Source organism: Mizuhopecten yessoensis, unplaced genomic scaffold (genome assembly GCF_002113885.1).
Source record: "Mizuhopecten yessoensis strain PY_sf001 unplaced genomic scaffold, ASM211388v2 scaffold10901, whole genome shotgun sequence".
Classification (NCBI taxonomy): Eukaryota; Metazoa; Mollusca; class Bivalvia; order Pectinida; family Pectinidae; genus Mizuhopecten; species Mizuhopecten yessoensis.
This window is the reverse complement of record NW_018408778.1, coordinates 544023-554836: the sequence shown is the minus strand read 5'-3', so window position 1 is coordinate 554836 and position 10814 is coordinate 544023. Positions and strand designations below refer to the sequence as shown.

The following is a 10814-nucleotide window of genomic DNA, read 5'->3' as shown; positions in this document are numbered from 1 at the left end:
GTGTGGGGTATGTATTGTGGGGTATGTGTTGTGGGGAAGGTGTTGTGGGGAAGGTGTTGTAGGGAAGGTTGTGTGGGGAAGGTGTGGAAGGTGTTGTAGGGAAGGTGGGGAAGGTGTTGTGGGGAAGGTGTTGTGGGGAAGGTGGGGAAGGTGTCGTGGGGAAGGTGGGGAAGGTGTTGTGGGGAAGGTGGGGAAGGTGTCGTGGGGAAGGTGGGGAAGGTGTTGTGGGGAAGGTAGGGAAGGTGTTTTGGGGAAGGTGTTCTGGGGAAGGTGGGGAAGGTGTTGTAGGGAAGGTGTTGTGGGGAAGGTGGGGAAGGTGTTGTCGGGAAGGTGGGAAAGGTGTTGTGGGGTAGGTGTTGTGGGGAAGGTGTGGTGGGGAAGGTGGGGAAGGTGTTTTGGGGAAGGTGTTCTGGGGAAGGTGGGGAAGGGGTTGTAGGGAAGGTGTTGTGGGGAAGGTGGGGGGGGAAGGGGGGGAAGGTGTCGTGGGGAAGGTGGGGAAGGTGTTGTGGGGAAGGTAGGGAAGGTGTTTTGGGGAAGGTGTTCTGGGGAAGGTGGGGAAGGTGTTGTAGGGAATGTGTTGTGGGGAAGGTGTTGTGGGGAAGGTGTTGTAGGGAAGGTTGTGTGGGGAAGGTGTGGAAGGTGTTGTAGGGAAGGTGGGGAAGGTGTTATGGGGAAGGTGTTCTGGGGAAGGTGGGGAAGGGGTTGTAGGGAAGGTGTTGTGGGGAAGGTGGGGAAGGTGTTTTGGGGAAGATGTTCTGGGGAAGGTGGGGAAGGTGTTGTAGGGAAGGTGTTGTGGGGAAGGTGTTGTGGGGAAGGTGTTGTAGGGAAGGTTGTGTTGGGAAGGTGTTGTGGGGAAGGTGGGGAAGGTGGGGAAGGGGGGGAAGGTGTTGTGGGGAAGGTGTTGTTGGGAAGGTGTTGTGGGGAAGGAGTTGTGGGGAAGGTGTTGTAGGGAAGGTTGTGTGGGGAAGGTGTGGAAGGTGTTGTAGGGAAGGTGGGGAAGGTGTTATGGGGAAGGTGTTCTGGGGAAGGTGGGGAAGGTGTTGTAGGGAATGTGTTGTGGGGAAGGTGTTGTGGGGAAGGTGTTGTGGGGTAGGGGTTGTGGGGAAGGTGTTGTGGGGAAGGTGTTGTGGGGTAGGTGTTGTGGGGAAGGTGTGGTGGGGAAGGTGGGGAAGGTGTCGTGGGGAAGGTGGGGAAGGGGTTGTGGGGAAGGTGTTGTGGAGAAGGTGTTGTTGGGAAGGTGTTGTGGGGAAGGTGGGGAAGATGGGGAAGGTGTTGTGGGGAAGGTGTTGTTGGGAAGGTGTTGTGGGGAAGGTGGGGAAGGTGGGGAAGGGGGGGAAGGTGTTGTGGGGAAGGTGTTGTGGAGAAGGTGTTGTTGGGAAGGTGTTGTGGGGAAGGTGGGGAAGGTGGGGAAGGGGTTGTGGGGAAGGTGTTGTGGAGAAGGTGTTGTTGGGAAGGTGTTGTGGGGAAGGTGGTGTGGGGAAGGTGTTGTAGGGAAGGTTGTGTGGGGAAGGTGTGGAAGGTGTTGTAGGGAAGGTGGGGAAGGTGTTATGGGGAAGGTGTTCTGGGGAAGGTTGGGCAGGTGTTGTAGGGAAGGTGTTGTGGGGAAGGTGGGGAAGGGGTTGTGGGGAAGGTGTTGTGGAGAAGGTGTTGTTGGGAAGGTGTTGTGGGGAAGGAGTTGTGGGGAAGGTGTTGTAGGGAAGGTTGTGTGGGGAAGGTGTGGAAGGTGTTGTAGGGAAGGTGGGGAAGGTGTTGTGGGGAAGGTGTTGTGGGGAAGGTGTTGTGGGGTAGGTGTTGTGGGGAAGGTGTGGTGGGGAAGGTGGGGAAGGTGTTTTGGGGAAGATGTTCTGGGGAAGGTGGGGAAGGTGTTGTAGGGAATGTGTTGTGGGGAAGGTGTTGTGGGGAAGGTGTTGTAGGGAAGGTTGTGTGGGGAAGATTGTGTGGGGAAGGTTGTGTGGGATAGGTGTTGTGGGGAAGGTTGTGTGGGGAAAGTGGTATGGGGAAGGTTGTGTGGGGAAGGTGGTATTGGGAAGGTTATGTGGGGTATGTGTTGTGGGAAAGGTGGTGTGGGGAACGTTGTGTGGGGAAGGTGGTATGTGGAAGGTGGTGTGGGGAAGGTGTTGTGAGGAAGGTGTTGTGGGGTAGGTGGTGTGTGTAAAGTTGTATGGGGAAGGTTGCGTGGGGAAGGTTTTGTGGGGTAGGTGTTTTGGGGAAGGTTGTGTAGGAAGGTGATGTGGGAAGGTGATATGGGAAGGTGATGTGGAGAAGGTCCCGTCGGGACAGTTGTGTGTGGAAGGTTGTGTGGGGAAAGTGTTGTGGGTAAGGTGTTGTGGGTAAGGTGATGTGGGAAGGTAATGTGGGATGGTGATGCGGGAAGGTCCCGTCGGGACAGTTGTGTATGGAAGGTTGTGTGAGGATAGTGTTGTGGGAAAGGTGGTGTGCGGTAGGTGTTTTGGGGTAGGTTATGTGGGGAAGGTGGTTAGGGAAGATCGTGGGGAACAGATAGAGCTAGGAAGGTACTATGCTGTCGAGAAAGTGATTGCTGAAGGGAAGCTGGTGTAGGGGAGGTGGTAATGTGGTGTCGAGAAGGGGTTAGGTGGTGTCGGGGATGTGGTTATAAGTAGATGTTTCGGGGATGTGGTAAGGTGGTGTCGGAGATGTGGTAAGGTGGTGTCGGGCATGTAGAAACGTGGTGTCGGGGATGTGGTTATACGTGGTGTTTGGAAGGGGTAAGGTGTGTCGGGGATGTGGTAAGGTGCTGTCGGGGATGTAGAAACGTGGTGTCGGGGATGTGGAAACGTGGTGTCGGGGATGTAGAAACGTGGTGTCGGAGATGTGGAAACGTGGTGTCGGGGATGTGGTAAGGTGGTTTTGGGAAGGAGGTAAGGTGTGTCGGGGATGTGGTAAGGTGGTGTCGGGGATGTGGAAGGTGGTGTCGGGGATGTAGAAACGTGGTGTCGGAGATGTGGAAACGTGGTGTCGGGGATGTCGTTATACGTGGGGTCCGGAGTGAGGTAAGGTGTGTCGGGGATGTGGCAGGGTGGTGTCGGGGATGTGATAAGGTGGTGTCGGAAGGGGGGTTAGGTGGTGTCGAGGATGTTGTAAGGTGGCGGGGAAATGGAAAGGTGTTGTCGGGGATGTGGTAAGGTTATGTCGGGAAGGTGGTAGATGGTGTCGGGGATGTGGTAACGTGGTGTCGGGAAGGTGGCAAGGTGGTGCCGGGGATGTGGTAGCGTGGTGTCGAGGATGTGGTAACGTGGTGTCGGGAAGGGGGTTAGGTGGTGCCGGGGATGTGTCAACGTGGTGTCGGGGATGTGGTAACGTGGTGTCGGGGATGTGTCAGCGTGGTGTCGGGGATGTGGTAACGTGGTGTCGGGAAGGTGGCAAGGTGATGCCGGGGATGTGGTAACGTGGTGTCGAGGATGTGGTAACGTGGTGTCAAAGAGGGGGTTCGGTGGTGCCGGGGACGTGGTAACGTGGTGTCGGGAAGGTGGCAAGGTGGTGCCGGGGATGTGGTAGCGTGGTGTCGAGGATGTGGTAACGTGGTGTCGGGAAGGGGGTTAGGTGGTGCCGGGGATGTGTCAACGTGGTGTCGGGGATGTGGTAACGTGGTGTCGGGAAGGTGGTAACGTGGTGTCGGGAAGGTGATAACGTGGTGTCGGGAAGGGGGTAACGTGGTGTCGGGGATGTGGTAACGTAGTGTCGGGAAGGTGGTAACATGGGGTCGGGAAGGGGGTAACGTGGCGTCGGGGATGTGGTAACGTGGTGTCGGGGATGTGGTTATGTGGTGCCGGGGATGTGGTAACGTGGTGTCGGGAAGGTGGTAGCGTCGTGTCGGAGATGTGGTTAGGTGGTGCCGGGGATGTGGTAACGTGGTTTCGGGAAGGTGGTAGCGTCGTGTCGGAGATGTGGTGAGGTGGTGCCGGGGATGTGGTAACGTGGTGTCGGGAAGGTGGTAACGTGGTGTCGGAGATGTGGTAAGGTGGTGCCGGGGATGTGGTAACGTGGTGTCGGGAAGGTGGTAGCGTCGTGTCGAGAATAGTAAGTTGATTTGTACCGTCTAAACATTGATTTTTCAGTTAAAAAACTATGAAGACATATCTGTGTAATTGAATGTGGGCAACCATCTGAATAATTGAATATTGTTCATGACTCGGGGAGATTAAATACCGGAACGTAAAACTTCCAATGAATTAGTGAAGACACTGTATGTATGTGACTGGTGAAGTTCGGGGCCGCTGGAATCCCTGGAATGTCCCAAGACTACTTCCAACTTTGTTTAGATCGGGCATGGAATTTTGAGTGATATTAATCTTTCTTTCTTATCATTCCATCCTTATTGTCCGTAAATAACTATTGTTTCCTAAACGTCCCTGATATATATTCTATTCACGTCCATGTGAAAACGATACTTTCCGCACATTTCACGAAACTGACAACATAATCGTGCGGAATTTACATAGATATTAATCTCCCATATTTACCCCTTAAATATGCAATTTGGAAATCAATTTTCTCAACTTCGTATATCTTTGTTTTAGACAAAGGACTTTTGAAATGACTTGCGTGATTGGCTAAGTAAATGTTAAGTAGATCTAAGGAATGTTAGCTATGTCAGATACCTCCTGGCTACCGGACAGTCGCCACCCTTTCGTGTTGTTTACAGACAAAACGTCGGCCAGCCGATGTAAGCTGACGGATTTCTACAGCAGATGTAATGCCATATTGTCTCTCAAAACACTGCAGAATCTTGCACGTGCATAACATACATACCACGTTTTTGTTGACTGCGGCCAGTACACGACACAAAAAGTGATGGTGGTCGGATAATTATGTCGACGTGACGTCTTGACTTGTGAACATTTTAGTATAAGTTGATACGAGTTCCTTGATAAAACAAAAATACACAAGTTTCTGTCAGTTTATTACGATATATTAATATGGAAATGTTGGGAGGAAAAAACAATTAACGCTGGCCATTCAACCTTCCTTAGTTATTTTCAGTTATTACCTATCCACACACAGTCGTTGGCCGTTTCTTAAATATACCGCGACGTATCAGGTTCTTGTCCCAACTTTAGGAAAATAAATAAGGATCGGTCATTTACGGCACGTGTCCTGCAGGTCATTTACGGCACGTGTCCTGCAGATCATTTCCTACAGGACGTCGGCTATAGAATTTCATCCTGATTTTCAAAACGTTGGCTGCATGGAGTGTGAGCGTGCCATGTGACTGACCAGTACAGTGACCGGTGAAGTACGGACTGGACAAACAGGAAACAATCTCAGACCGGGTACTGGACAGTACGGACAACAGGTGACCACAAACCCTGAGGACACTACCCCGTGTTTGCGTATATCATTGTTCCATTTGAAGCATCCATTTCCGATATATCTTAGTGAGTCAATACAGATCTCAAAATAAAATCTCATGTCTGAAAATAGGTTATTTCACAGGAACTCTAGAATTATCTACAATGTGTCTGTTTGGACCTATCATGGTAAGGGGTGTTATGTGAGGTGTTAGAGGTTTAGATCAACTGAGGGTAAAATAATAATAGAGGGAGTGGAGCCCGCCGTTTCGGAAATTTGACCACACCTAACTTTCTTGCTGCAAAAATCACATATAGAAATGATTGGTATCGTCAAATCCTACAACAGCACCACCAAGGGTGGGCCTCACGTGATAAATCCTATAACAAACGGAACAGCACCACCAAGGGTAGGCCTCACGTGACAAATCCTATAAAAAAGGAACAGCACCGCCAAGGGTAGGCCTCACGTATAACAAACGGAACAGCACCACCAAGGATGGGCCTCACGTACAACAAACGGAACAGCACCGCAAAGGGTAGGCCTCAGATATAACAAACGGAACAGCACCGCCAAGGGTAGGCCTCACGTAGAACAAACGGAACAGCACCACCAAGGTAGGCTTTACGTGACAAATCCTATTACAAACGGAACACCACCAACAAGGGTAGGCCTCACGTATAGCAAACGGAACAGCTGCACAAAGGGTGGGCCTCACGTGACGATTCCTATAACAAACGGAACAGCACCACCAAGTGTAGGCCTCACGAGACAAATCCTTTAACAAACGGAACAGCTCCGCCAAGGGTAGGCCTCACCTATAACAAACGGAACACCACCAACAAGGGTAGGCCTCAAATATAACAAACGGAACAGCACCACCAAGGGTAGGCCTCACGTATTACAAACGGAACAGCACCATCAAGGGTAGGCCTCACGTATAACAAACGGAACAGCACCACCAAGGGTAGGCCTCATGTGACAAATCCTATAACAAACGGAACACCACCAACAAGGGTAGGCCTCACGTATAGCAAACGGAACAGCTGCACCAAGGTTGGGCCTCACGTGACGATTCCTATAACAAACGGAACAGCACCACCAAGTGTGGGCCTGCCGAGACAAATCCTATAACAAACGGAACAGCACCGCCAAGGGTAGGCCTCATGTGACAAATCCTATAACAAACGGAACAGCACCGCCAAGGGTAGGCCTCACGAGACAAATCCTATAACAAACGGAACAGCACCGCCACGGGTAGGCCTCACCTATAACAAACGAAACAGCACCACCAAGGGTAGGACTCACGTGACAAATCCTATAACGAACGGAACAGCACCGCCAAGTGTAGGCCTCACCTATAACAAACGAAACAGCACCACCAATGGTAGGCCTCACGTGACAAATCCTATAACAAACGGAACAGCACCGCCAAGGGTAGGCCTCACCTATAACAAACGGAACAGCATGCACACCACCAAGGGTAGGCCTCACGTGACAAATCCTATAACGAACGGAACAGCACCGCCAAGGGTAGGCCTCACCTATAACAAACGGAACAGCACCACCAAGGGTAGGCCTCACATGACAAATCCTATAACAAACGTGATATCATATACAATCTGATTAAAATACAGCTCCTCTTTACTATCGTACGATAGTAGAGAGGAGCTGTATTTTAATCAGATTGTATTATAGAGTAATTACATGGCTATTTTGGTGGTACAGTTGATAACACACTCGCCATTCACCAAGACGGCCGGAGTCCGAATCCCCGGTCGGACATGGAAAGGTATGGGTTACCTGCCGGATCACGGGGTTTTCTCTGGGTACTCCGGTTTCCTCCTACATGAAGAATCCATTTGCTCTACCATCCGGGCAAACAAGAGTGATTCATTTAAGTTGATAGAACTTGTTTCGCAATTGCTGTAAAATAAATAAAGTTTAAATAATTATTTTTGGTGACGTCACTTATTCCAATAGCTGAATCCACCAATTCAAAAGGTCTAATCAGTGTCATGACCTATTGGTACCAATCCTCCAATCATAACACCTGGATTGGTGATATTGCCTATTCCAATCAGTTTCTACAACGGAAAAACAGTAATTGTGCTTCAGGCGATATATCATAGAGGTTTTTATATAGGACTCTACGTCAAGTCGATTGTTAAAACCGGAAATTTCCCAAATTGGGATTTTAACTTTCCAAATGTTTGTCTGATGGCTATAATTTCAAACCAAAGAGTGTAAGTGTTATCTATAAACAGACATCAACCCGACGAAGCTTCGTAAAACAGAATTTAGAGGATACCGTTATAGTATTCTACTATGTTGTGGCGCTGAAGCTGACGTGTGACGTAGTTACACGTACATGTGGTCACACACATCCAGGACACACGCACATCCTACCACATAGATGAAAACTTTATAGTATCAACGAGCGAATTATTGAATAGGATAGGACGAGTACTCTCCCCTGACATTTTGAGTAGGTTATTTAAGAGAGTAGGATGAGTACCCTCCCCTGACGACGATTAGTCTATAGTGATGGTAATGACTGTTTAATGATGCAAAAGTATACTAGCATTCTTCATAGACTCAGCTAATATAACCTTAAATGCACTTTATATACAGGGGCGAATCCAGATTGATTTGTTTATGAGAAGGTTTCACCATTCCATACAAGCACAGCGGTATAAATATTAGAGATAACAGAGTTAACTCCCTTCCTAAATTTCGATAACTAATTTGTAAAAAATTCTCAGAATTTATCTAGTGCAAGAACTATTGTTTTCGTATAATTCACAAGCATTTGTGTAAAAATATATATCCCCCCAAAGAAAGATTTGACAGTCCCTTTTGATATATATTGAAGTTATATAATAAATTATAAGGTAATACCAACAGTAAAATAGTATAACATGAAGCTACTGATGATAATACGACGTCATTCCACCTGAAAAATGGCACAAACCTCAAGTTTATTGTAACTGATTGGTACTTAGGTCACCTGAGACAAAGTCTCAAGTGACCTATTGAGATCGCCTTTTGTCCGGCGTCGTCCGTCGTGCGTCCGTAAATAATTTACATTTTCGACTTCTTCTCCAAAACCCCTGAACCAATTTCAATGAAATCTTGCAGAAACCTTCCATGGCCAAAGGTCAACAAAAATAGTGGCCGGTTTGTCCCCCAGCCCTCAGGGGCCTGAGGGGCGGGGACAAAAAGGGTCAAATTGACTAAAATCTCAAAAAACTTCTTCTCAAGACCCAGATATGGTCGAATCAATTACTCTTCATAGATGGAAGGGTCTTTAGGTGCTCTACCAAATTGTGAATTTCTTGACCCTGGGGTCTTACGTTTCCCCCTTGGGAGGGGATAAACTTTACTATAGTTTATATAGGGAAATCATATTTTGGACCAAAATTTGTTTAATTTCCATTGGAAGTAATTCAATTTAGGTTAGCATTATCAGTATTGGATAGCAGTTTGATGGTATACACATATCAGCCATGACTGACCCCTCGGGGCTGATGTGAGGGGCCAAAAATGGTTGAATTAACTGAAATTTCAAAAATCTTCTTCTCAAAGACCCAGATATGGTAGAATCAAACACTCTTCATAGATGGAGGGGTCTTCAGGTTTATGACCCTAGGGTCTCACGTTTACCCCCTTGGGAAGGAGGGGGCAAACATTATTATGGTTTATAATAGCAAATGATACTTTGCATATTACATGTTACTAACTTGATTGGAATTATAACCCTGAGTTGACGGTTTGATACTTTGAAATTTTGAGCCAGCCCTTCCCCAAGGTCTATATTTTCTTAAAGATGAATTTCCTTTGGCACATTGACCTATGACCTGCATTGGCTGCTGTAAAAGTCATACACATGACCTACTTACGCAAATGTTAAAGTCACACACATGNTATTGTTTTTTGTCACTTTGAACAATATTTCTGTTCATGTTAAAACCNTACATAGACTGCCGTAAAAGTCACACACGTGACCTACTTAGTCTGCTGTAAAAGTCAGACACATGACCTTCATAGGCTGATGTTAAAGTCACACACATGACCAACATAGACTGCTGTAAAAAGTCAGACACATGACCTAAATAGGCTGCCGTAAAAGTCAGACACATGACCTACATAGGCTGCCGTTAAAGTCACACACGTGACCTACTTAGTCTGCTGTAAGGTCACACATATGACCAACATAGGCTGCCGTTAAAGTCACACACATGACCTACATAGGCTGATGTTAAAGTCACACCCATGACCAACATAGACTGCTGTAAACGTCACACACATGACCTACATAGGCTGATGTTAAAGTCACACCCATGATCAACATAGACTGCTGTAAAAGTCAAACACATGACCTACATAGGCTGCCGTAAAAGTCACACACATGACCTACATAGGCTGATGTTAAAGTCACACACATGACCTACATAGGCTGCCGTAAAAGTCACACACGTGACCTACTTAGTCTGCTGTAAAGTCACACACATGACCTACATAGGCTGATATAAAGGGTACACACATAACCTACATAGGCTGCTGTTAAAGTCACACACATGACCTACATAGGCTGATGTAAGTCACACATATGACTTACACAGGCTGCTATTAAAGTCACACACTTGAGTAAGTCACACATATGACCTACTTAGGCTAATGTAAAGGGCACACATATGACCTAATTAGGCAGATGTTAAAGTCACACACATGACCTAATTAGGCTGATGTAAAAATCATACACATGAACTACATAGGCTGCTGTACAAGTTACACACATGACCTACATAGGCTGCTGTAAGTCACACACATGACCTACTTAGGCTGATGTAAAGGGTACACAGATGACATAATTAGGCAGATGTTAAAGTCACACACATGACCTACATGGGCTGCTGTAAAAGTCACTCACATGACCTACTTAGGCTGATGTAAAGGTATCACAATCACTTATTTTATGTAAAGGTCACACACACATTACATCGTCTGATGCCACACATGTCCTTTTGGTCTGATGTTAAGGTCATCCATGACCTTTATTGATGTAAAGGTCACACACATGACCTAAATTGTCTGATGCCACACATGACCTTTTGGTCTGATGTTAAGGTCATCCGTGCACTTTACTGATTGAAAGGTCACACACACATGACCAACATTGATTGAAAGGTCATACACACATGACCTTCATTGATGTGAAGGATATCCTTACATGACCTACATTCACAAATATAAAGTTAACCCCAACATGACCTTAACTGATAGATGTGACAGTCACACCAACATCTAGTATAGGAAGTGTTAACAGGTGGAATATAATTGTCTGGTTTGGTAATACCAGGTAAGGTCTTTTTAGAGATAGGGTCATTTAAAGACGTGCCATCATGTGTGTAATGCATCGTGTGGTGAAGGTGGTATGTTTGAGTATTTGCCTCCTGTGATATCATGGATCTGATGCCAGTTTAGGAGTGCTATCTCACTAA

At 47.3% G+C, this 10814-nt stretch overlaps 1 protein-coding gene across 1 annotated transcript; it reads right to left on the bottom strand.

Annotated features, from left to right (window-relative positions):
* Nucleotides 1-665: 665 nt before the first annotated feature.
* On the bottom strand, nucleotides 666-9655 carry LOC110463410 (extensin-like). The gene is made up of 2 exons (XM_021517988.1): nucleotides 9629-9655; nucleotides 666-1844 (listed from the first exon to the last, which is right to left on the bottom strand). The coding sequence occupies exons 1-2, from the start codon at nucleotides 9653-9655 to the stop codon at nucleotides 666-668; spliced, it is 1206 nt and encodes a 401-aa protein (XP_021373663.1).
* Between the last annotated feature and the right edge of the window lie 1159 nt (nucleotides 9656-10814).